We start from the raw sequence: 27,799 nt of genomic DNA, 5'->3' as shown, positions 1-27,799 counted from the left end.
CTTTCAACCCAACCAAAACAATGAGCGTGAAATTCACGCCAAAAAACAGCGAGTAACATTCAATTGACACCCTGTATGATTGGTCCACAAATGCAAAGCACGTATAATACGGGTCCGTGTAATTTGAACCCCAAATCATAGCATGGGCCCACATTTTTTTTTATTAAAATAGATAAATTAATTACTGCCCCTCTTTACCTACTAATATCTCTCCACCTATATTCTCTAATAAAAATAATTTAATATAAATTGTGAAATTTCTTTTTTTGTTTTTTTCAATTTCATTTCAAGGTCAAAAGAAAAGAAAGAGCGAGTGAGGGAGAGTATATCCTCGTAGATCTCTCTCTCTTCTTTCTCTCTCTAACTTTCTTCTTCCGTAGCCATGGGTATCTGGGAAGCTTTTCTTAATTGGCTTCGAAGGTTTGTCTCTCTCTCCTACTTTTTCATCTTCTTTTTCTGTTTTCTTGTTTTTTTCATTTGTGCTCAATTTCGATTTCATTTTTGTGTTTTATTTTTGCCAGAATTTTGTTTCTGTGAATTTTTTTGATGAAATGGTCTGAATTTTGAATTTTAGAGATTAATTTCTGGTAGCGGATTGAAATTTTCACTTTGAATTGTCAGTTTTTAAATTAGGTTTTAGGTGGTTGTTTTGGTTAATCAATTTTTAATTTAAATGACATATAATTGATAATTAATGATTTTTATGAAACTGAACTGGAAGAATCGCGGTCAAAATACAAAATTTGAGGTAATTCCACTACAAAATGTTGTTTTTGCATGATTTTTTAAGGCCTACACACATCGCAGCAACTGATTTTATGTTTTTCTTTTGTTGATACTATGATTGTAATGAAATTGATATTTTTGATAAGTTTTATAAAATTTGATTTTATTAAAATTTTATATAATTGAAATAATGTTTTTTGTCTTTTGTTGTTGGTGAATTGAGAATAATTACAAGCTTTGCATCATCTGTTACACAATCATACTTTGTTTTTATTGTTTTTAATAATCACAAAAGAGAATATATCTAGGGTTTGTTTTATCAATGTATGATTGTGTACTGCCTCTTATGCCCCATGCTGCTGTATCATTTATGTGCTGTGTTTGTTCAACTACTATTATGTATAATCATGTGCGCATTGTCCTTTTCATGATCACCATGTCTGTCGGTACTAGTTTGTCAATTCGCTGTGCTCGAATTGGTTTTAGATGGTCTAATTAGTATGGCAAGTGCTTGTATGATCCTTGCCATAATGCCAACGTAGGCGATTTTAGTTGTGTAACCTGCATGCACTTTGTTTCAAGGATGACTTGTGTTATTTTGTCTTTCTGTATTAAATGTATGTTATAAGCGAACCTTCATTCATTACGGAGTTGTTTTTGATCGCTTGTTATAGTATTTTTTTTTCATTTGCATTCCTTTTGAGTATGAACTTACCTTTGTCTTTCGAATTTAAGTATTAGTCTTTCTGTTGGAGAATAATTCCTGGTAGTAAAATGAAAGCTTCTATTATATTGTCGGAATTTTCTAATTAGGTTTTTAGGTATTATTTTTAAGAATTGATTTGAATTTAAATGATACTAAACCTGCAAAAATACAAACTGTGAGATAGTTCCCCTAGAAAACGTTGCATTTGTTTGGTTTGTAAAGCCCTAGATATTTCATACTAACACGAAGAATATTCAACTACTTTGATGTGTTTGTGTTGAAATTGTAGTAACTGTCTTCTTTTGTTGTCAAGATGAGAATAGTTTACAAGCTTTGCAACATTTGCAATATATATTATATATAGACTCATATGCCCTATGGCTCTTTATTATTAACATGTTGATTTTGTTCAACTATTACTCTGGAAAATCACCTGTTTTATGGTACTAGTATGCCAATTCTCCGTGTTCTGCAGCTTATAAGAGAATTTCCTTCCGATTCTCTATTCATTATGGCAAGTAGCCAAGTACTTTTATGGTCCTTGCTAACATAGGCACTTTTAGTATGGCAAGAACTCCTGTGATCTTTCTGTAGATTTCATTAATTACTATGTCAATCATTGTTATAAGCAAGTCCATCATACGTTACAATATTCTTTCTTTTTTTTTTTTTTTTTTTTTTTTTTTTTTTTTTTTTTTTGGGGTGTTTGGTTTGGAATATGGAAACGGAGTGGAAAGGAAACAAATAAGAGGGGGGGGGGGAATCATTTAGCTATTACCTTTTCATTTGTTTGGTTTAACCATGGAAAGGGTATTTGTTAAAAGGAGGGTAAGGGTATTTGTTACCCCAAGTTTTTGAGAGGTAACAAATGAGGGGTAACCATTACCCTTAGGTAATGGTAATTGTTACCATGCCTCAAACCAGATACACGATAACGGTATCGGTTTATTCGAATATATGTTTCCAACCCAAAAATTACACTAACCAAACGCCCCTTTAGTGTTTTTCTGATTTGCCTTCCTTTTTACTCGAAGTGAGAATATCAAAAACAAATTGGGGTTAAACCAAACTCTGAGCTAACATTTCAATCTTGAGGTGATTCCACTGTAAAAGGTTTTTTTTTTTGGCTGATTTGTAAAGCTCTAGATATGACACCTCATAGTCTCATACTAACTATAAGTATAGGAAAAGTTTTCGATTATGTTGGTTTTCGTTTGGAAATAATCTTTTTCTGCTGTCGTGATGGGAATAATTCCATCTTGCAACATCTGCTCCACTTTATACTTTGTTCTTTTTTTTTTTTTTTTTTTTAATGATCTCTACAGAGATTATAACTAGGGTTTTTACAAATGCAGTCAGCCTTTTATTTCCCATGCTTCTGTATGTGTTATTTTTTGTTCAACTGCTACTGTGGAAAACCATGTACTAATTTGTCAATGCGCTGGCTCAAATTGTCTGCAGATAATCTGTTTAGTATGGTAAATACTCCTATGATTCTTTCTAACTTATGCAATTTTAATCTTTCCGTCTGTTGTTATCATATCATTATTATGAGTTTATGACATTAATTGCGATGGCTTATACAAGTATTATTTTTTTTTCATTTGCATTCCTTTTTAATTACAAACTTACCTTTTTTTTTTCTCCCATATCTTCTTGTAGCCTTTTTTTCAAGCAGGAAATGGAGCTGTCTTTGATTGGACTTCAGAATGCAGGAAAGACCTCTCTTGTAAACGTTGTGGCAACTGGAGGATATAGTGAAGATATGATCCCAACTGTAAGGGTTCTATTGCCTTAAAATTCTATTCTCCGATTCATCTCTTGATTCTTCTATGTTATTTTCTGTTTCTGTATAAAGGAAGATGTGAAAAAGATGCCATTATAAAAATCTTCTTGTTTGGATTTGATTGCCAGGTTGGTTTCAATATGAAGAAGGTTACCAAAGGGAATGTTACAATAAAGTTGTGGGATATTGGAGGTCAACCAAGGTTTCGTAGTATGTGGGAGAGATACTGCCGTGCTGTCTCCGCTATTGTGTATGAGCCCTTTTCTTTTTCCTCTCTTTTTATATATTGCTCTGTTCTTTCTTCTGGATTACGTGCTTTGATTTCTCTGCTTGGCCTTTCATCACTAGGTTTGCTCAATGTTCTATTGTACTTTGAAATGTTGTGAAGCTAGGGAGCAGTGAACCCTATTATGTGATCAAGTTTGGTATGCTCAAAATTTTTATTTATGATTCCTTGTTGGACTGATTAGGTGTTTAATCTTTACAAAGACAAGGTTATATTGGTCCTTAGAACCCTAAACAATTAGACGGGTCATCTAGTTATCTTAGGTGCAATAATGCATTATGCTGTACTAATATTAAGACTGTGGATCTGATGATATTGTCCATGATATGTGCCAACAAACCAACCGTTTTGAAGATTTTCAAAGCATCCTTGTAGTCCTAACTCCTTAGTTCTAGCTAGATTCAGTTTTCCTTTGCTGCTAGCCTCCTAGTCTTCCTTCCAAATTGTCTGTGTCCTACCATTGCTATATGTATTAGTTATATGACTTATATCACGTGTATATCTTTATAAGTGTGCTTCTCCTTCTGACTGTCTTGTGTTATGCATACATCTGCATGAACCAGTTGTTAATTTTGCCGGATTATATAATTTACAGTAACAAGATTAGATGTAGTTTTTACCGTCATGTCCTGTCTTTTTTTGTTTTATTACTCTCCTTTCTAAGCTGCGAATTAAGCTCCTTATTTTGATTCTTGAAATTATGACTTTCATTATTTTCTTGATAATGGGTGAATCTATATCTGTTGCAGTTATGTTGTTGATGCTGCTGACCATGATAACTTAGGCATATCAAGAAGTGAACTTCATGATCTGCTTAGCAAAACTTCATTGAGTGGCATCCCTCTCCTGGTGCTTGGAAACAAAACAGACAAGCCTGGAGCTATCTCAAAAGAAGATTTTATGGAACAAATGTTAGTCCTTTTTTCCGTACTTCACACTAACTTGACTTTTCTCTAATGTACTTGAATGGTTCGTGTAAATGTTTTTTTTTAGTCTTGTATGAGTAACCTGTAGTGTAAATTTTTTTGAGATCAATGTATCAGCACTTAAAAAAATTTCTTGTGCAGGGAGCTCAAGTCAATTACGGATAGAGAGGTATGCTGTTTTATGATCTCCTGCAAGAACTCAACAAACATTGATGCAGTTATTGACTGGCTTGTGAAGCACTCTAAATCAAAGAGCTAAATAGAAGGCTTATCCTCCATATTCTTGTGTTGAAGTTTTTATTAAACCTTGTTTATTAGTGAAATATTGAACTTTGACATGGCTGTGTCGATATCCCTTATATATAGCTTTATAGTGGGTGTAAATCAGGGTTTGTTTATGAATGAGAGGATTTCTGGTGCGTTTTCCTGTCTGTCTCTTTCATCTGTCATCTTGCTGCAGAGTTCACTGCATGAGAAACGTGGCTGATCTTTAGGAAGTTTGTAGAAATGTGTGCTTGTGCTTGTATCTTCCTTTGGTAGGTTATTCAATCAGGTTGTTCGTGTCAGTTTGGATTTGGTATAGGCTGTTTTCAAATTGATTTTGGTTCATACTATGCTTTAATTCGTACCTTTGTTTTGGATCTTTACCTAAACATTCTATGGATTAGGAATAGAACTTTATGGACCCATCGGTATGCATCCTACCTTGTTTTTGTTTGGATGCAAATGAGGACTATGCCTCAGTCAGTATATATGTATATATAAAAAATGTGGTACTGCCACATCTGCATAACATCATGAAGAAGTTTCTTGGAACCCGGAGGATGATGAAGTAAGCTTGTTGGATTGTGCAACTCTTTTGGCTTACTTGCTAGTCAGCTCCGGGGTGTAACCTAGTGGATTGGCATACCTCGGGTGTAAGTATGTGGTTTTAATCTGATTCCTATGTTATTTGTTTGGTTGTACATTCATTGACAGGAACATTTAATTCAGTTGAGAATTTTTCACTCTTTTCCTAACAAAAATGCTCATTGTTGAATTTTTATTGCCTCTCCTGCAAAGTTCTAATCTGCTGTGACTTGTTTTGGTACACATCAATACAACTGGCGTTAACCAGAAAAGAGGAACACAACTGACCAAAAGTAACATATTTGGGAACATGGGGTGTAATAATTTGGAAATTTTCAATGATATACTTTGTACAGTACCTTTTAAATTCTCTATTAACCCTACTCTAAAAGGCATGGGGATAAATGAAACATTGATATCACGGTGACAATGAATGGAACAAAATCTTCTCGCCTTTTGTCAAAAAAAAAAAAAAAAAAAATTAAACTTCTCGCCTTGGAGAATTATTCCGTTTAAGCAAGATAAACGTTGAGTACTAAGACTTGGATTTTGCTGGGACATCGAATTCCAAAATCTAATACAAGAATTTGTAGAATTGTAGCATTGAAGTGGATTGGTGTTTAAATGAAGTTTTTAGCAATTCTTTGGCTTTTTTTTAACAGGGTAATGATATATGTGGGCTATGTATAAACATTAAATATACTTTCTAAAATGGAATTAAGTTGGGAATTCATGACAAAATTACGCGCATATTGGTGTAATTAATGTTAATCTATTCTCATTATTTTCTTTTTTAACTTCTTATACATAGCCCTTAGGGTTATGTTTATCATTTTCCTTTTTAATACTCTTTTTAAGAAAACATATAGAAAGTAGTTGAAATAACGGTAAAAGGAAAAGTTTTTATGCGAAAAACTTATACATATCTCAACAAATATATGAGTATTTATTTGGACATGTTTTTAAGAAGAGAAAAATAATTGATGTAAATATAACAAAATGATTGATACCATAATTCCATAACACAACAATTTAACATAACATATGAGTAATAATGTAAGCCATAATTGAATATAGTTTTTAACGATTCTAATTAGGGTTGGATTAGCTCAATTTTATAAGTTTGAATTTCATTTTGGTTTGGTTATGATAAACAATTTATTCACTTTTCTAAGATTAGTTTTCATTAAGTTAATGTTGATGATATAGACAATTTAGCTAAGTCTTTTGTCTATGTTAATTTCTCTTATGTACAAAGGCTCGTGAATTTAATAACTCATTTTGTAGCAAGATAAGATACCGAGATAATTTAGAGCTAATTTGTATGAATGTTTTCCCCCAATGTCATTTAATTCAATAATAAACTAATAATCCGACCTTTTTTACTTTTTTAAAGATCATGTTGATTTGGTTAGATGTTCGGTTAGTAAGTCAATTTTTAGATAACTGGTAGAAATGGACTAACTGCGTGTTCCATATCGACAAAGTCTTTTTTAGATAAAATCACAAAACCTCCCCAAAACCCCTTGATACGTGCCACTCTTTTGAACTCCTCATCCAAATTCATCAGCAATGGAGGTTTTCGCCGGAGCTCCGGCACTTCCAAGCTGTAATTCCGTCGACCCATTTACCGAACAAATCAAACAAAGACTTCTCAAAAAAGGAGTTCACCCAACCCCTAAAATCATCCACGCCCTCCTCATAAAACACCGCCAAAAATCCCTCCGCAAATCCAATCGTCTTGCTTCTCAATCCCCTGACGAACCCCTCTCTCAATCCCAGAAAGAAACTTTATCTCATGAAGCTTACTTCCAAACCATTTCCCAGGAATATAGAAATTTCAATAAAGCCATTAATTCAAAATCCCAGAGGTCGAATTTGGTGGGAAAGCCATGGGAATCTTTGGAGAGAGAAAAATTGAGGGAATTGGCAAGTGGGTATGAAGAAAGAGATTCTAATTTTAGTGGGAAATTGAAGTTTGAGCATTTAAGGGAATTGGGTTTGATTTTTGAGGAGAGAAAGGTTGAAGATTTGTCTTCATTTTTGGATGATGATGTTGAATTGGAAGAGGGTATGATTGAGGGTGATAATATAAGTGGGACATTTGCTCAACGTCGAGTTTCTGAAGCTGAAGCTATTAAAATCCTTGTTAATAGGTGAAACTCTCAATTTTAACTAGAGTTTATGTATTTGTTTGTTTTATATTTTTGGAATTTGGCTAATGAATTGGTGGTGTAGGCTTAGTGCTCGTGAGATAACAATGAAGGATTGGAAGTTTACAAGGATGATGAAACAGTCACGGCTACAGTTTACTGAAGATCAGTTGCTTAAGCTTCTTGGCCGGCTCGGCGACAGGGGATGTTGGAGGCAGGCCATTGAGGTTGTGGGATGGTTATATAGCAGAAATGAGCATAAACATTTCAAAAGCAGGTATATTATGTGATTTGTTTTCATTCTTGGGGTTTTTGATGAATTGTTTAATGGTTATTAATGGAGAATTTTTTTGCTTGTTTTTCCATTAAGTATATATTTAAGATATATAGTACAGTTAATGACGAGCTATCTGTAAATAATGATACTGTAATGATGATAGAATATGAGTCATCGACTTTGGGATTTCTATGTTCTAAGCTATACTTTTGTTCTTCTTTCGCCTGTGTCAAAGGTTTGTGTACACCAAGCTTCTTGCAGTTCTTGGGAAGGCAAGAAAACCACATGATGCTCTCCGAATCTTCGAGCAAATGCGTGTAATGAGAATATTTAAAATTATTACTTGACAGTTCTTAGAATCAATTCAAATTTTTTATCGTAATTCGATGAGATCTTCAATTTAAGTGCCATAGGGGGATTTCCACATCTATCCAGACATGGCTGCTTACCATAGTATAGCTGTTACTCTTGGCCAAGCCGGAATGGTGAGGAAGCTGATGAGCATTATAGAGCGCCTGAAGGAGAAGCATTCTAAAAATATTAAGAATATGCGTTCCAAGAGCTGGGATCCCACCCTTCAACCTGATATAGTAGTATTCAATTCTGTAAGAGGGTCACTGTTTGTTGTCCACTGAAATATTCTGTTTGTGTTGTATGCCAATTGAAAATAATGTAATAATTGTAGGTACTGAATTCTTGTGTCACTTCCCATCATTGGAAAGGGGTCTCATGGGTCTTTGAGCAATTGAGGAAGTCTGGTCTAAAAGCCAATAGTGCTACATATGGACTTGCAATGGAGGTATAGAACTCTCTTCTTGTTTCTTTGTACCTTGTTTATGCTTCGTTATTGTCAAATTACGTTGCTCAAGCTTTGCTGATGTCTCTTTGCTAGGTGATGCTACACTCTTCAAAGTATGACCTAGTTTATGAGTTGTTTCAGAAAATGACAAAAAATGGCAAGTCTCCAAATGCTCTTACTTACAAAGGTATGTTGCTTGACCTCTCCCTCTCTAGTCCTTTATTCATCCAAAATAATATTTATGACCCCGACAGACATCCCCCACATTCGTATTTGGAACATTTCGAATTATGAAGGTTGGAGATTGGGATGCTTTTAATGGACACCATGGGACCCTAGGATGCCAATTGTGTATTTGGACTGTTGGAAACATATTTTTTGCTTCTTAACTAACAATTTAGCATGTTTTTAGACATGCCTCTGTCTCTCCTACTAATGCCTAATTAATTCAAAAAAATAAAAATAAAAAAGATGTGTAATAAAAAATAGCTTGCTCCAAAAGTGTGTATTAGCCTTCATAATTACAATATTTTCGACTTTCCGGAAATTTGATGGTGGTCAATATGTTTCTCATGAGCCCTGTGAAAATCTGGGAGGTCATATTTGAATGGTTAAACTGTTTATTTTTATTTTTTTTTTAATTTTTTTTTGTTAATTTTTTTAAGGAAAACTGTTTACTTTATTTCATAATCATCAATTTAGTCAATTTTTTAACACACCTCCCGTTGGTCTTTCCACCTTTCTTATATTACATTATGGTTCCAAACCAACGTTTATGCCCATCTACTTTAATTTCGGAATTTTGTTTTCCAAAATTGCTCGAAATTCCCACATCTACTCATGTGCCTTCATAAACACTTGACTTTTTCGAACAAGGTTGAAGGTCGAGATGCTACCTTGGGACCCCGACAAAGATGGTTGGATTTATTTATTTTTCTTTTTTAACTTTCAACTTTGTTGGTTTTAGAACACGTCTCCCCTAGATCTTTTCGACTTTACCTCTATGGTCCATTATGATTCCAAAATTCAAACCCACATATATGACCCCAAAATATTCCCCACCCTTACCGAAATTATTGAAAATTTTACCTAAATTGTTTCAAAATAATGTATAACAACTTTCATTATTGGAACTTTTTTTTTTAATGCTACCCATGGGATCCCCTGAGCAAGAGCCAAGAGGTCTAATAAGGGTTGGAGGTTGAGATGCTTAGTCATTTGGAATGTTGGAACCATCTACCTTTGTTATGAACAATTGATATAGCCAGCTTAGAATAGGCTTCCCAAAGGCCTTTTCAGCTTTCCCTCGTTAGTCCATAATTGTTCAAAACCAATATTTATGATAGCAAAATATATCTATCACATCTTATTATGTTCCTGGAATTCTGGAAAACTTCCCTAAATTGCTCTTCGCACTATAAAAGTCAAAAGGTTAGAGGTTGACATAATTCCCATAGACCCCTTGAAACCCCAAATGACCGTTAGGTTTGAATCTTCTATATTTCTTCTTTCTTAACTATCAAATTTGTTGGTTTTCAAACATGCCTACTATTGGTCTTTTCTCCTTTACCTCTATGGGTCCTTAATTATTCTAAACCAAGATTTATGGTCCTATGAGACATCCCCCACATCTACCTTTGTTTCGAAAATATTCCCTAAATTGTTCCATGTGTATTATAGTCTATATAATCAGAAAATATTCAAGTTTTGAATTTTTTAATCCTAAAAAGGTTGGAGATCAAATTTTGAGTATCATGGGAGGCTATTTGGGTCCATCTTATTGCCTTTTAACCAATGATTTAGCTGGTTTTCACTCGCTAAATGTAATTGAATCAAACTAAACTCATTCTTTGGGCTGTATAGACATCTTTGTAGGTGTCTTATGGTTCCAAACTAGATTATATGATCACGAAAGGTCACCCCATGCATAGAGTTCATTATTGGAAAAAATTTCCAAATTTGGCCTTAAATCGTGGAGTATAGGCTATATAGCCTTCAATTTTCGACAATAATAGACTTTTTGGGACCCGAAAAGAAAATTTGCCAATGTAATTCCTATAGACCCAAATACACTCCGGGGTCCATTTGGGTGGGTGGAACCATCCACTTTGCCTTTAATTGTCAATTAGAGACATCAACAAGTTACGCCTTTTTCATTAACTCATGGCCACCATGGACATTTATGATAACATGTAATGATCATATACGGTAACAAACGATATTATATAGCCTTGCAATGTATCCCCAATTATCTCAAGATTTTTTGACATCGGGACCCAAACCTCCAAAATTGCTTCGATTTCGTGTATTATAGTCTTCAATTTTGGTTAATATTTTACTTTTTCGAGTCTAAAAAGGAAAAAGGTCATGGAGTTTCCCATGGACCCTATGTTACCCCAAGAAACAATTTGGGTCCATCTTATTGCCTTTTAACCAATAATTTAGCTCGCTTTCACTCTCCTAATATGATTGAATCAAATTAAACTCATTTTTGGGGCTATATAGACATATTTGTAGGTGTCTTTTGGTTCCAAACTAACTTATATAACCTCAATAGGCACCCCACACATTCCATTCATTTTTGGAAGAAAATATAAAATTCGCTCGAAATCGTGGATTATAGCCTTCAATTTGGACAATTTTCGACTTTTTTGGACCTGGAAAAAATAATTGTTGAGACGATACCCATATACCCAAATACACTACGGGGGTCTATTTAGGTAGGAGGAACCATCTACTTTGCCTTTAATTGTTAATTAGAGACATCAACATCTTATGCCTTTTTCATTAACTCAAGGCCACCATTGACATTTATGACAACATATAATGATCATATACGGTAACAAACGACATTATATAACCTTTGGGATGTGTCCCATATTATCTCGAGATTTTTTTATACCAGTAACCTCTTAAATTGTTTCAATTTCGTGTGTTATAGCCTTCAATTTTGGCTAATTTTTTAATTTTCTGGGTTTGGAAGGAAAGACGTCATAGTGTTTCCCATGGACCCTATGATACCCTAGGAAACTATTTGGGTTTATGTTATTGCCTTTTAACCAATAATTTAGCTAGTATTCACTCTCCTAATATGATGGAATCAAACTAAACTCATTCTTAGGGCTCTATAGACATCTTTATAGGTGTCTTATGGTTCCTAACTTATATAACCTGCAGGGGCACCCCATGCATTCCGTTCATTTTTGGAAAACAAATCTAAAATTTGCTCAAAATAGTGGATTATAGCCTTCAATTTTGGACAATTTTTTTACTTTTTTAGACCTGTAAAAATCATTGTCAAGGTTATACCCATAGACCCAAATACACTCAGGGGTCCATTTGGGTGGGTGAAACCATCCAATTTGCCTATAATTGTCAATTAGAGACATCAACATGTTACGCCTTTTTCATTAACTCAAGGCCACCATGGACATATATGATAACATGTAATGATCATATACGGTAACGAATGATATTATATAGCCTTGGGATGTATCCCCTATTATCTCAAGATTTTTTGACACCAGGACCCAAACCTCTAAAATTGCTTCGATTTCGTGTATTATAACCTCCAATTTTGGATAATATTTTACTTTTCCGGGTTCGAAAAGGAAAGAGGTCATGGTGTTTCCTATGGACCTTATGTTACCCCGGGAAACTATTTGGGTCAATCTTATTGCCTTTTAACCAATAATTTAGCTAGCTTTCACTCTCTTGATATGATCTAGTGAACTTAAACTCATTCTTGCGGCTATATAGACAACTTTGTAGGTGTCGTAGGGTTCCAAACTAACTTGTATAACCTCAAGGGGCACCCCACACATTCAGTTTATTTAAAAAAAAAAAAAAAAATCTAAAATTCGCTCAAATCGTGGATTATAGCTTTCAATTTTAGACTTTTTTGGACCTGTAAAAAAAATTGTCGAGATGATACCCATAGGCCAAAATACACTATGGGGGTCTATTTGGGTGGGTGGAACCATCTACTTTGCATTTAATTGTTAATTAGAGACATCAACATCTTACGCCTTTTTCTTTAACTCAAGGCCACCATTGACATTTATGACAACATGTAATGATTATATACTGTAACAAACGACATCATATTACCTTGGGATGTATCACCTATTATCTTGAGATTTTTTTGACACCGGGACTCGTAACCTCCTAAATTGCTTCAATTTCGTGTGTTATAGCCTTCAATTTTGGCTAATTTTTATTTTATTTTTCCAGGTTTGGAAGGAAAGAGGTTATGGTGTTACCATGAACCCTATGTTACCTTAAAAAACTATTTGGGTCCATCTTATATTCTTATTGCCTATTAACCAATAATTTAGCTAGTATTCACTCTCCTAATATGATTGAATCAAACCAAACTCATTCTTAGGGCTCTATAGACATCATTATAGGTATCTTATGCTTCCAAACTAACTTATATAACCTCTAGGGGCACCCCACACATTCCGTTAATTTTTGGAAAAAACAAATCTAAAATTAGCTTGAAATTGTAGATTATAGCCTTCAATTTTGTTCGATTTTTTACGTTTTTGGACCCGTTAAGAAAAATTGTCGAGATGATACCCATAGCCCCATAGGCTTAAATACACTTCGGGGATCCATTTGGGTGGGTGAAACCATCCTTTTTGCCTAAAATTGTCAATTAGAGACATTAACATCTTACGCCTTTTTCGTTAACTCAAAGGCCACCTTGGACATTTATGACGACATGTTATGATCATATAAGGTAACAACCTTTATTATATAGCCTCGGGATGTATCCTCTATTATCTCAAGATTTTTTTACACTCGAACCCATAACCTTCAAAATTGCTTCGATTTCGTGTATTATAACCTTCAATTTTGGATAATATTTTACTTTTTCGGGTCGAAAAGGAAAGAGGTCATGGTGTTTCCTATGGACCCTATGTTACCCCAGGAAACTATTTGGGTCTATCTTATTGCCTTTTAACCAATAATTTAGCTAGCTTTCACTTTCTTATTCTTGGGGCTATATAGACACATTTGTAGGTGTCGTATGGTTCCAAACTAACTTATATAACCTCAAGGGGCACCCCACACATTCCGTTCATTTTTAGAAAAAAAAAATCTAAAATTCGCTCCAAAATCGTGGATTATAGCCTTCAATTTTGGACTTTTTTTACTCGTAAAAAAAAATTGTAGAGATGATACCCGTAAGTCAAAATACAGTACGGGGGTCTATTTGAGTGGGTGGAACCATCTACTTTGCATTTAATTGCCAATTAGAGACATCAACAACCTACGCCTTTTTCATTAACTCAAGGCCACCATTAACATTTATGACAACATGTAGTGATTATATGCTGTAACAAACGACATTATATAACCTTGGAATGTATCCCCTATTATCTCCAGATTTTTTTTGACACTGGGACCCGTAACTTCCTAAATTGCTTCTATTTCATGTGTTATAGCCTTCAATTTTAGCTAATTTTTTTTATTTTTCTAGGTTTGGAAGGAAAGTGGTCATGGTGTTTTCCATGGACCCTATGTTTACCCTAGGAATCTATTTGGGTCCATCTTATTGCCTTTTAATCTATAATTTAGCTAGTTTTCACTCTCCTAACATGATTGAATCTAACTAAAGTCATTCTTAGTGATCTATAGACATCTTTATAGGTGTCTTATGGTTCCAAACTAACTTATATAACCTCCAGGGGCACCCCACACATTCCATTAAATTTTGGAAAAAAACAAATCTAAAATTAGCTCGAAATCGTAGATTACAACCTTCAATTTTGACAATTTTTTTACTTTTGGACCCGTTTAAAAAAATTATCGAGATGATACCCATAGGCCCTAATACACTCTAGGGGGTCCATTTAGATGGGTGGAGCCATCCACTTTGCTTTAAATTGTCAATTAGAGACATCAACATCTTACGTCTTTTTCATTAACTCAAAGGCCACTATGGACATTTATGACATGTAATGATCATATACAGAAACAAACAACATTATATAACTTTGAAAGGTTTCCCCTATTATCTCAAGATTTTTTGACACCGGGACCTATAACCTCGTAAATTGCTTTGATTTCATGTATTATAGCCTTAATTTTTTTTACTTTTCCAGGTTCGAAAAGGAAAGAGGTCATGTTGTTTCCCATGGACCCTATGTTACCCCGAGAAACTACTTGGATCCATCTTATTGCCTTTTAACCAATAGTTTAGTTAGCTTTCACTCTCCTAATATGAGTGAATCAAATTATCCTCATTATTGGGGCAGTATAAATATCTTTGTAGGTCTCTTATGGTTCCAAACTAAATCGTATAACCTCAAGGGGCACCCCACACATTACGTTCATTTTTATAAAAAAAATCTAATATTCGCTCGAAAACGTGGATTAGCTTTCAATTTTGGACAATTTTTGACTTTTTTGGACCCGTAAAAAAAAATGTGTCGAGATGATACCTATAGAACCAATACACTATAGGGGTCCCTATGTTACCCTAGGAAACTATTTGGGTTTATGTTATTGCCTTTTAACCAATATTTTATCTAGTTTTCACTCTTCAAATATGATGAAATCAAACTAAACTCATTATTAGAGCTTTATAGAATCTTTTTAGGTGTCTTATGGTTCCAAACTAATTTATATAACCTGTAGGGGCACCCCATGCATTCCGTTCATATTTGGAAAAAAAATTCTCGAAAACGTGGATTATAGCCTTCAATTTTGGATAATTTTTGACTCTTTGGACCTGTAAATATAATTGTCGAGATGATACCCATAAACCCAAATACACACCGGGGGTCCATTTAGGTGGGTGAAACCACCCACTTTAGCTTTAAATGTCAATTAGAGATATCATCTTACTTCTTTTTCAATAACTCTAAGCCACCAAGGACATTTATGATAACATGTAATGATCATATACGGTAACAAACAATATTATATAGCCTTTGGATGTATCCCTTATTATCTCAAGATTTTTTGATACTAGGACCCGTAACCTCCTAAATTGCTTCGATTATGTGTATTATAGCCTTCAATGTTGGATAATTTTTTACTTTTCCAAGTTCCAAAAGGAAAGAGGTCAGAATGTTTTCTATGGACACTATGTTACCGCGAGATACTAGTTAGGTCCATCTTATTGCCTTTTAACCACTAATTTAACTAGCTTTCACTCTCCTAATATGATTGAATCAAACTAAACTCATTCTTGGGGCTATAAAGATCTTTGTAGGTTTCGTATGGTTCCAAACTAATTTATATAACCTCAAGGGACACCCCATACATTCCGTTCATTTTTGGAAAAAAAAAATCTTAAATTAGCTCGAAATTATGGATTATAGCCTTCAATTTTGGACAATTTTTCACTTTTTTCGACCCGTTAAAAAATATTGTCGAGATGATACCCATAGACCAATATACACTCCGGTGGTCCATATGGGTGGGTGGGAACAATCCACTTTGCCTTAAATTGTCAATTATAGACATCAACATCTTACGCCTTTATCATTAGCTCAAAGGCTACCATGGGCATTTATGACAACATGTAATGATCATATACGGTAATAAATGACATTAACTTAAAATGTATCCCCCATTATCTCAAGATTTTTTGACACCGGGACCTGTAACCTCCAAAATTGCTTCGATTTCGTGTATTGTAGCCTTAAATTTTGGATAATTTTTTACTTTTCCAAGTCCGAAAAGGAAAGAGGTCATGGTCTTTCCCATGGAACCTATGTTACCGTGGGATACTATTCCATCTTTTAACCAATAATTTATCCGGCTTTCACTGTCCTAATATGAGTGAATCAAATTAAACTCATTATTGGGGCAGTATAGATATCTTTGTAGGTGTCTTATGGTTCCAAATTTACTTATATAACCTCAAGGGGCACCCCACACATTACGTTCATTTTTGTAAAAAAAATCTAATATTCGCTCGAAAACGTGGATTATAGCTTTTAATTTTTGACTTTTTTGAATGCGTAAAAAAAAATTGTCGAGATGATACCTATAGAACCTAATACACTATAGGGGTCCTTATGTTACCCTAGGAAACTATTTGGGTTTATGTTATTGCCTTTTAACCAAAAATTTAGCTCGTTTTCACTCTTTTAATATGATGAAATCAAACTAAACATATTCTTAGGGCTTTATAGAATCTTTTTAGGTGTCTTATGGTTCCAAACTAATTTATATAACCTGCAGGGGCACGCCATGAATTTCGTTCATATTTGGAAAAAAATTCTCGAAATAGTGGATTATAGCCTTTAATTTTGGACAATTTTGGAATTGTAAAAAAGATTTTCGAGATGATACCTATAGACCCAAATACACACCGGGGGGGGTCTATTTAGGCGGGGAGAACCATCCACTTTAGCTTTAAATGTCAATTAGAAATATCATCTTATTTCTTTTTCATTAATTCTAAGCCACCAAGGACATTTATGATAACATGTAATGATCATATACGGTAAACAAACAATATTTTATAGCCTTTGGATGTATCGCCTATTATCTCAAGATTTTTGATAGCAGGACCCGTAATCTCCTAAATTGCTTCGATTATGTGTATTATAGCCTTCAATGCTGGATAATTTTTTACTTTTCCAAGTTCGAAAAGGAAAGAGGTCAGGGTGTTTTCCATGAACACTATGTTACCGCGGGATACTATTTAGGTCCATCTTATTGCCTTTTGACCAATAATTTAACTAGCTTTCACCCTCCTAATATGATTGAATCAAACTAAACTCATTCTTGGGGCTACATAGATCTTTGTAGGTTTCATATGGCTCCAAACTAATTTATATAACCTCAAGGGGCACCCAACACATTCCATTCATTTTTGGAAAAAAATCTAAAATTCGCACGAAATCGTGGGTTATACCTTTTAATTTTGGACTTTATTGGACCCGTAAAAAAAATTGTAGAGATGATACTCATAGACCCAAAATACACAACAGGGGTCTATTTGGGTAGGTGGAACCATGGATAAAAAACTCGGTCGCGGTCGCGTTTGCAGTAACGGTCGCGTTGTCGCGGAAACGGCTTGTAACGGTTAAATAGAACGGATCGCGGATTTCGCGGCGTGAATTTTTTTAAAAAAAACACATAAGTAGAATTTTAGCTTGTTTACTTGTTGCCTAATTATTTATACCATATTATGCTAAAGCTATGACAATTACACTTATTAATTTTTTTTTGAAGCACTTATTAATTTGGTTTTGATTTCTTACTGATTTGGGTTTTTTTTCAAAAAAGAAAAAGGGTAAAGATGACTACTTAATAAGTAAGTCAGTGACTTACCACAAAGGATAAGTAAAAGGTGTAAAAAAGTGATGGGACACAAATGTTACAATAAAAAGGATTTAAAAAAAGTACCAGTAAAAGGGGGAAAAGGGAGACAGCTGTAAAGCATCATGTGACTTTTTTGACTTTCATTTTCTTTTTGTACTTCCTTTCTTCTTCAACCTCCCGTCAAAAAAAAATTCTGACTTCTCCATAGCCATGGCGCACTGGTTCACAAAGATGAAGGCTATTCCGAGCATCACAGTATGCCCTAAACGATTACTCGCGAATGTAACGGTTACAGAATGACGTTCTACCGTTACGTAACGGCCAACTCGGCGATTTGGGTGTGAATTTCAATTCGGCGTTATATAACGGCCTTTTTCGGATCGGCGACTCTGAAACCCATTACAAAGCGGCCGTTATACAACGGAACGGCCGAGTTTTTTTTCCATGGGTGGAACCATCTACTTTGCCTTTAATTGTCAATTAGAGACATTAACATCTTACGTCTTTTTCATTAACTCAAGGCCACCATTGACATTTGTGACAACATATAATGATCATATACAGTAACAAACGACATTATATAACCTTTGGATGTATCCCCTATACTCTCGAGATTTTTTTATAGTAGGACCGTGCAAGAGATCAGCCTAAGCCTATGGTGCGTTTCACATATGCAAGGAGGAAGTTTAAGCAAGGGTCTGGCAGAGAAAGTGAGCTGGAATTCTGAAGCTAAAAGTTGTTATAGGGAGGGCAAATCTGTCATTATGAGAATTAGTTTGTTAGTCCTTGTTTTGTGTGATGAGTTTGTTATTTCTGATTGTTAGTTATTTTTAGCTATTTAAGGAGAGTTTGTGTAGAGGGAATGTCTCTAGAAATCAATTGTGGGAATCATTCCTTGGGAGAGCATCCTTTCCTCTCAAAAGAAAGGAGTTGTATTGAAGTTTCTCTGACTTGCAATACAATCTATCGGTTTTGGCTAACATTTCTCTCTAATTGCTTGCTTGCTCTGTTTTTACTGATCCAATTCCTAGCAAATTGGTATCAGAGCAGTGACGATCGGAGCGGCAATGGCACGCCTAACCAATGCGCAACGCATGGACTTGATGTAGCAAGAGATTGCTGAGATTCCGGCGAAGGTGGCTCGGGAGATTGCTGCTGCTCTAGCGGCTCTCAAAACTGACATCAACACCATCCGTGCTGAGGTTCGCACCTCTGCTAGGTCGGAAACAGGGCCTTCTAATGGTGGCTCCTGGGATAACCCGTTTTCCGCGCAACACCTTGAGTACGGTGAAGGTGGCGGTGGCGCTCAAGGAGGTGGAGCAAACTGGAAGTTGAGGAAACTCGACTTACCCCTGTTTGATGGTACAAACCCCGATGGGTGGATCCTCCGTGCGGAGCGTTTCTTCCATTTTTACCGCTTGGCTGAAGAAGATAAGGTGGAGGCGGCGGTGGTGGCGCTTGATGGTGACGCGCTGCTGTGGTACCAGTGGGAGCATCGTCGCCGTCCCTTGCTGACTTGGGATGCTATGAAGCAATTGATCCTTCGCCGCTTCAGAACCACCTCGACAGGCTCACTTCACGAGCAGTGGTTGGCGCACCAGCAGACAGGATCGGTGGCGGATTATCGGCGTCGTTTTATCGAGCTTTTAGCTCTGATTGAGGGTGTTCCAGAAGAAATTGCTAAAGGGCAATTTATTAATGGTTTAAGCGAAGAAATCCGGGTCGAAGTTCGATTGTTAGACCCGATTACTCTGGATCGGGCTATAGAGCTTGCTATGCGGGTTGAGGAGAAATTAAGGCTTAGCCCACGGCTCAAGCCTAATACTAACCCACCCACGTGGCGCACACCTAATCCTACCCTACGTTCTAACTCCTCTTCCTAGATCCAAAATTACCCAAACCAAAACACGAACCACCCAAACCTAAACACATACCCACCTCCCAAACACGCAACCACCCACCACAAAACCACCGGCGAGATAAGGAGGTTGTCGGAGAGGGAGCTTCAGCAAAAGAGGGAGCAAGGGCTGAGTTTCAGGTGCGATGAGAAGTGGAATCTCAACCACCGTTGCCGCCGCCGTGAGTTGAGTGTTTTGTTAACGGTGGACGATGAGGAGATGGAGTGGAAGGATTCCGGTGAATTTTCAGCAGCAGAAACACAAATTTCCGATCCGATTCCACCCGTGACTGAACCCGCAACCAACCCCAAGGTAGCTCTGTGCTCCGTAATGGGACTTACGAGTCCTAAGACTATGAGAATGTTAGGCTCCATCAAGGATGATAAGGTGGTGGTAATGGTGGATCCCGGCGCGACACACAACTTCATATCTTCCATCGCTGCCGAGCATCTCCAGCTTCCGGTGACCGAGGCGGCAAGTTTTGGGGTGACATTGGGAACAGGGGACACGGTGCAAGGGAGTGGAGTGTGTCGTGGTGTGGTGCTGGAGGTTCAAGGGATCACCATTGTTGAGGACTTCTTGGTGCTGCCCTTAGGAAACTCATATTTAATTCTGGGAATCCAATGGTTGGAGAAATTGGGCACTACCATGATTGGAAGAATCAGACTCTCAAATTTCAGCTAGGGGGAGAATCTGTCACATTGAAAGGAGATTCTCAACTTGGCAGGACTTGTATTTCGTTGAAAGCCATGTTCAAATCATTGCAGAAGGAAGGACATGGGTTCATAGTCGAATGTAACCATTTGGAGAGTGTGGACGAGGAGCAGCCCTCTGTTCCTGCCAATTTCCAGCCGTTAATTCATGAGTTCCAGCAAGTTTTTCATATGCCCGAGGGCTTACCACCCAGAAGTCCTATAGAGCATGCCATCACACTGAAACATGGAGCAAATCCGATCAGCGTTCGCCTATACCGTTACCCCCAATCTCAGAAAGACGAGATTGAGAAGCTAGTGACAGATATGCTTCGAGCAGGTATAATACAAACTTCCACCAGTGCCTATTCTAGCCCTGTTCTGTTGGTTAAGAAAAAAGATGGTAGTTGGCGATTTTGTGTAGATTACAGGGCCTTGAATAAGGACACAGTGCCTGATAAATTTCCCATACCCATGATTGATGAATTGTTGGATGAGCTGTGTAGTTCCACGATTTTCACCAAACTGGACTTGAAATCTCTGGTATCACCAGATTAGAGTCAGAAGAGAGGATGTGCCTAAAACAGCCTTTCGTACCCATGAGGGTCATTACGAATTTCTCGTAATGCCCTTTGGGCTCACAAACGCCCCTCCAACTTTCCAGTCACTTATGAACGAAGTGTTTCGCCCTTTTTTGAGGAAGTTTGTCTTGGTCTTTTTCGATGATATCCTGGTATATAGTCCATGTGAGGAGTCTCATCAACACCATCTCAGGAAGGTTTTGGAAACGTTGGCTGCTCACCAATTGTATGCAAATTTTAAAAAGTGTGAAGTTGGGAGGACTCGGGTAGCTTATTTGGGGCATGTAATTTCAGCAAACGGGGTTGAAGTGGATGCTTCTAAGGTGCAAGCTATGGTGGAGTGGCCTGTTCCTACCACCATTAAGGAATTGAGAGGATTCCTTGGACTTACAGGGTATTATAGAAAGTTTATTCAAGGGTATGCGATGATTGCTCAACCTTTAACTAATCAGCTGCGCAAAGACTGCTTTGGATGGTCAGAACAAGCAACCTCTGCCTTTGAAGCCCTCAAGGCAGCCATGGTTACAGCCCCTATCCTAGCTGCTCCAAATTTTTCATTGCCTTTCATAGTGGAAACTGATGCTTCGGGGCACGGGTTAGGAGCTGTCCTTCTCCAAGACAACCACCCCATTGCTTTCTTCAGCAAAATCTTGGGTTTGAGAGCTAGAACGAAGCCAATATATGAAAAAGAACTCATGGCCATTGTGTTTGCGGTGGAGAAATGGCGACACTACTTGCTAGGAAGGCAATTTGTGGTAAGGACAGACCAACGCAGCCTTAAATACTTGCTTGAACAGAAAGAAGTAGGCCAAGCTTACCAAAAATGGGTAAGCAAACTCTTGGGGTATACCTTTGACATTCATTACAAGCCAGGGGCCACTAATAAAGTGGCAGATGCATTGTCTAGGCATCATGGTGTTCTGTTAGAGTGTGCTGCTTTGGTCACTTCTTGCGGGGTTCAACGGCAATTTGTTCAGTCTTTTATTAAGCAAGACAAGACCATCCAGCAGCTCATTGCTCAAATACAAGCCGGGGATGTAGTTCCAAAAGGGTATACACTCGAAAATGGGGTGTTGAAGTACAAGAGCATGGTGGTTATCCCCAAGCAAAGTGAACTCATCTCCAGGTTGCTTAAGGAATACCACGACTCACCAGTTGGGGGCCATGCCGGGGACTTCAAAACATATCAACGGCTTGCGGGTGAGTGGTATTGGGTGGGAATGCGCAAGGATGTGACAACTTATGTTCAGCAATGTCACATTTGCCAACAAAACAAAGTATCCACCTTATCTCCCTTGTGGTTTCTGCAACCCCTTCCTATTCCCGAGCAAGTGTGGGAAGATGTTTCCATGGATTTTGTGGAGGGTCTTCCAAAATCTTTGGGGTGGAACACTATTCTGATGGTTGTTGATAGATTGACCAAGTATGGTCATTTCATTCTTCTCAGGCATCCTTATAATGCTCAGTTGGTTGCTCAAGTTTTTGTTAAAGAGGTGGTGAGGTTACACGGTATGCCATCTTCTATAGTGTCAGATCGGGACAAAATTTTTCTCAGTATATTCTGGAAGGAACTGTTCAGATTACAGGGCACGAGTCTTCGGAGAAGTACAGCTTACCATCCGCAATCAGATGGGCAGACCGAAGTGGTCAACAAGGGAATTGAGTCCTATTTACGCTGCTTTGTAAATGGGAAACCATCGAGTTGGGCTAGTTGGATACATTGGGCAGAGTATTGGTATAACACGGCCTTTCATACAGCCACTCAATGCACTCCCTTCAAGGCTCTCTGTGGAAGAGATCCTCCCCACTTGGTCAGATTCTCTTCAGGGGGCACTTCACTTTCTTCTTTGGAAGACTTACTTTTGGAGAGGGATGCGATCTTGGATGACTTGAAATACCACCTGGTGCACAGGCTTACATGAAGCAATATGAGAATAAGTCTCGGAGAGATGGTGAGTTTCAAGTGGGGGACTTAGTCTATCTTAGGCTGCAGCCTTACAGGCAGCTCACTGTGGCTAGGAGACAGTCTGACAAACTCTCTCCTCGTTTTTATGGACCTTATGAAGTGTTGGAACGTGTGGGTAAGGTGGCATATCGTTTGCAGCTCCCTGATACAGCTAAGATTCATCCTGTTTTCCACATTTCTCAACTGAAAAAGGCCTTGCGACCAGGACAACTGCCTACTGTCTTGCCTACTCAACTCTCTGCTGATTTGGTGTTAGAGGTGGAACCAGAGGCTGTGCTTGGGGTGCGGAATTCTCAATCTGCTACTGAGGTTCTGATTAAGTGGAAGGGTTTACAGGACTTTGAGACTACTTGGGAAGACCATGATGAAATAGCTGCTCGTTTTCCTCAGTTCCACCTTGAGGACAAGGTGCTTTTTTGGGCAGGGGGTATTGCAAGAGATCAGCCTAATCCTATGGTGCGTTTCACATATGCAAGGAGGAAGTTTAAGCAAGGGTCTGGCAGAGAAAGTGAGCTGGAATTCTGAAGCTAAAAGTTGTTACAGGGAGGGCAAATCTGTCATTATGAGAATTAGTTTGTTAGTCCTTGTTTTGTGTGATGAGTTTGTTATTTCTGATTGTTAGTTATTTTTAGCTATTTAAGGAGAGTTTGTGTAGAGGGAATGTATCTAGAAATCAATTGTGGGAATCATTCCTTGGGAGAGCATCCTTTCCTCTCAAAAGAAAGGAGTTGTATTGAAGTTTCTCTGACTTGCAATACAATCTATCGGTTTTGGCTAACATTTCTCTCTAATTGCTTGCTTGCTCTGTTTTTACTGATCCAATTCCTAGCAGGCCGGTAACCTCTTAAATTGCTTTAATTTTGTGTGTTATGGCCTTTAATTTTGGTTTTTTTTTTTTTTTTTTTTTTTTTTTTTTTTTTTTTTTTTTCCGGGTTTGGAAGGAAAGAGATTATGATTTTTCCCATGGACCCTATGTTACCCTAGGAAACTATTTAGTTCCATCTTATTGCCTTTTAACCAATAATTTAGCTAGTTTTCACTCTCCTAGTATGATTGAATCAAAACTAAATTTATTCTTAGGGCTTTATAGACATCTTTATAGGTGTCTTATGATTCCAAATTAACTTATATAACCTCAAGGGGTACCCCATACATTCCGTTCATTTTTGGAAAAAAAAAAATCTAAAATTAGCTCGAAATCATGGATTATAGCCTTCAATTTTGGACAACTTTTGACTTTTTTTGGACCCATAGACCCATATACACTCTGGTGGTCCATATGGGTGGGGGGAACAATCCACTTTGCCTTAAATTGTCAATTATAGACATCAACATCTTACGCCTTTATCATTAACCCAAAGGCCACCATGGGCATTTATGACAACATGTAATGATCATATACGATAACAAATGACATTATATAACATTGAAATGTATCCCCTATTCTCTCAAGATTTTTTGACACCGGGACCTGTAACCTCCAAAATTGCTTCGATTTCGTGTATTATAGCCTTTAATTTTGGATAATTTTTTAGTTTTCCAAGTCCGAAAAGGAAAGAGGTTATGGTGTTTCCCATGGAACCTATGTTACCCCAGGATACTATTCCATCTTTTAACCAATAATTTAGCCGGCTTTCACTCTCCCAAAATGATTGAATCAAATTAAACTCATTCTTGGGGCTGTATATACATCTTTGTAGGTGTCTTATGCTTCAAAACTAACTTATATAATCTCAAGGGGCACCCCACACATTCCGTTCATTTTTGGAAAAAAAAATTCTAAATTCGCTCGAAATTGTGGATTATAGCCTTCAGTTTTGGACAATTTTTGACTTTTTTGGACCCTTAAAAAAAATTGTCGAGGTTATACCCATAGATCCAAATACACTACGAGGGTCTATTTGGGTGGGTGGAACCATGGATAAAAAACTCGGTCGCGGTCGCGTTTGCGGTAACGGTCGCGTTGTCGCGGAAACGACTTGTAACGGTTAAATAGAACGGATCGCGGATTTCGCGGCGTGAATTTTTTTAAAAAAAACACATAAGTAGAATTTTAGCTTGTTTACTTGTTGCCTAATTATTTATACCATATTATGCTAAAGCTATGACAATTACACTTATTAATTTTTTTTTGAAGCACTTATTAATATGGTTTTGATTTCTTACTGATTTGGTTTTTTTTTCAAAAAAGAAAAAGGGTAAAGATGACTACTTAATAAGTAAGTCAGTGACTTACCACAAAGGATAAATAAAAGGTGTAAAAAAGTGATGGGACACAAATGTTACAATAAAAAGGATTTTAAAAAAGTACCAGTAAAAGGGGGAAAAGGGAGACAGCTGTAAAGCATCATGTGACTTTTTTTACTTTCATTTTCTTTTTGTACTTCCTTTCTTCTTCAACCTCCCGTCAAAAAAAAATTCTGACTTCTCCATAGCCATGGCGCACTGGTTCACAAAGATGAAGGCTATTCCGAGCATCACAGTATGCCCTAAACGATTACTCGCGAATGTAACGGTTACAGAACGGCGTTCTACCGTTACGTAACGGCCAACTCGGCGATTTGGGTGTGAATTTCAATTCGGCGTTATATACCGGCCTTTTTCGGATCGGCAACTCTGAAACCCGTTACAAAGCGGCCGTTATACAACGGAACGGCCGAGTTTTTTTTCCATGGGTGGAACCATTTTCTTTGCCTTTAATTGTCAATTAGAGGCATCAATATCTTTTTCATTAACTTAAGGCCACCATTGATATTTATGACAATGTATAATGATCATATACGGTAACAAGCGACATTATATAACCTTGGAATAAATCCCCTATTATCTTGAGATTTTTTTTTATACTAGGACCAGTAACTTCCTAAATTGCTTCAATTTCATGTATTATGGCCTTTAATTTTGGCTTATTTTTTATTTTTCCCGGGTTTGGAAGGAAAGGGGTCATGGTGTTTCCCATGGACCTTATGTTACCCTAGCTACTTTGCCTTGTCCTTACTTTGCCTTGCATTATTGGCTTACTTTTGAGTTTTATGTTAGTTCTTGTCAGAACATTCTGGAACGAAGGTAAAGTTGATGAAGCTGTGCGTATAGTCAGGGACATGGAACAAAGGGGGATAAAGGGATTTGCCAGCGTGTACTATGAACTAGCGTGCTGCCTTTGCAACAAAGGAAGGTGGCAAGAAGCAGTGATGGAGGTAAGCTGCTACATGGATCTAGATTGCTTGTTTTTGGTGTGATATCTATGAATATGGAACTTTTATCGCACTTTATCCTTTTCTTGAAAGGTTTTTTTATCTTCTGAATTCATTGGCAGATTGAGAAGTTGAAAAAACTGCGTCTTACAAAACCATTGGCCGTGACTTTCACTGGCATGATTATGTCTTCTATGGATGGTGGATATGTTGATGATTGCATATCTATATTTGAGCACATGCTAGATCATTGTCCTCCAAACATTGGAACTGTAAATGCTATGTTAAAGGTTTATGGGCGTAATGATATGTTCTTAGAGGTTAAGGAGTTATTTGAGAAAGTCAAAGCTGGATACAAAGCTTTTCTGGGTGATGGTGACACTCCTCTAATCCCAGATTTCTATACATATGGAGCAGTGCTTGAAGCATCAGTTTATGCACATCAGTGGGAGTACTTTGAGTATGTTTACAAGGAAATGTGCTTTTCAGGATACCAGTTTGATCAGGAAAAACATGCAGTACTGCTTGTCGAAGCATCAAAAACAGGCAAGGTAAAGCAATTGAATTAATTCAAGAATTCTAATGCAGTCTTTATTTTGATAGTTTCATTGTGCAAAATTTTTTATCATTATTCATTTTAATTCCTTGTGCAGTGGCATTTATTGGAACATGCCTTTGAAACAACTTTGGAAGCTGGAGAAATCCCACATCCAATGCTATTCTCTGAAATGGTCTGCCAAGCAATTTTGCAGGATGATTACGAAAAAGCTGCCAGACTTATCGATTCAATGGCTCATGCTCCATTTCAAATAAATGAGAAAGACTGGACTGATCTCTTTAGAAAGAATAAGGATGGGATCAGTGATGAACATCTTAAGAAATTATCCACTACACTTAGTGAATGTGAGTTGTCGAGTGAATCCACTGCCTCAGAACTGGTGAAAGCTTTGCATTCTATATGTGGGTCAGCACCAGCTGAGAGCACCTCTTGTAGTGATTCATATGCAGCCAAGGGCACCTGTGTCAATGGAAAAATTGCATACTATACTGGTGGACACCAAAAACTGCTTAATGATGACTTCTACCAAGATAAAATAACAGTTGTTAAATCTAGTGATGGAAAGCCCAGTATGAATGAGCTTCATGCTGTTAGTTCAGGTGATGGTTCTGATGAAGATGAAGATGAAGATGACAAAGCCAGCTTGTGCAGCAAGTCATCTAGCTTTGTTGATGTGGCCTCTGATAAAATTGCTTGTTTAGGTGAGGATTTTTTACATGTGCAATCGCATAGTCAAGATGCCTTCGATGAAATGTTAACATTTGATGATTGGGATTCTAAAGCCAGCTATATATATGATCCAGGATTACCTTCAGCAGATGAAATATTGCAATCTTGGAAGATAAATCAGGAAAAAGTATGGAACTAGTTCCTTCTTGAGCTCTAGTTGGAGTATCAGTGTTGTATTGGATATACTGATAAATGATTAACTTTTTTTTGAAGAAGAAGAAGAAGAAAAATGATTGACTAATTGGTCGTAAATTTTTTGTAGCATGACATTATTATTATTATTATTATTATTATTATTATTATTATTATTATTATTATTATTATTATTATTACTATTATTATTATTATTATTATTATTATTATTATTATTATTATTAT

At 36.8% G+C, this 27,799-nt stretch overlaps 1 protein-coding gene across 1 annotated transcript; it reads left to right on the top strand.

The window, feature by feature from the left end:
* The first annotated feature begins 264 nt into the window (after positions 1 to 264).
* LOC145561863 (pentatricopeptide repeat-containing protein At5g67570, chloroplastic-like) lies at positions 265 to 27,729 on the top strand. Its single transcript, XM_081621981.1, has 14 exons — positions 265 to 420; positions 3,095 to 3,209; positions 3,347 to 3,468; positions 4,254 to 4,415; positions 4,572 to 4,661; positions 6,998 to 7,435; positions 7,518 to 7,709; positions 7,945 to 8,026; positions 8,123 to 8,314; positions 8,395 to 8,508; positions 8,602 to 8,695; positions 25,979 to 26,136; positions 26,256 to 26,684; positions 26,787 to 27,729. Exons 1-14 carry the CDS (start codon positions 383 to 385, stop codon positions 27,558 to 27,560), a joined length of 3,000 nt encoding a protein of 999 aa, XP_081478107.1. The 5' UTR covers positions 265 to 382; the 3' UTR covers positions 27,561 to 27,729.
* Positions 27,730 to 27,799: the final 70 nt, after the last annotated feature.

The sequence above is a fragment of the Chenopodium album genome, chromosome 10 (assembly GCF_948465745.1).
Source record: "Chenopodium album chromosome 10, dcCheAlbu1.1, whole genome shotgun sequence".
Classification (NCBI taxonomy): domain Eukaryota; kingdom Viridiplantae; phylum Streptophyta; class Magnoliopsida; order Caryophyllales; family Amaranthaceae; genus Chenopodium; species Chenopodium album.
The sequence above is the reverse complement of the archived record's forward strand: the minus strand, read 5'-3'. Positions and strand labels throughout refer to the sequence as shown.

Excerpts from the sequence above, each read along its gene's own strand:
- LOC145561863 (XM_081621981.1), top strand. The coding sequence starts at position 383 with ATGGGTATCTGGGAAGCTTTTCTTAATTGGCTTCGAAG. Across the intron at positions 26,137-26,255 it reads GGCAAGAAGCAGTGATGGAG|ATTGAGAAGTTGAAAAAACT; the intron begins GTAAGCTGCTAC and ends ATTCATTGGCAG. Across the intron at positions 26,685-26,786 it reads AAGCATCAAAAACAGGCAAG|TGGCATTTATTGGAACATGC; the intron begins GTAAAGCAATTG and ends TTCCTTGTGCAG.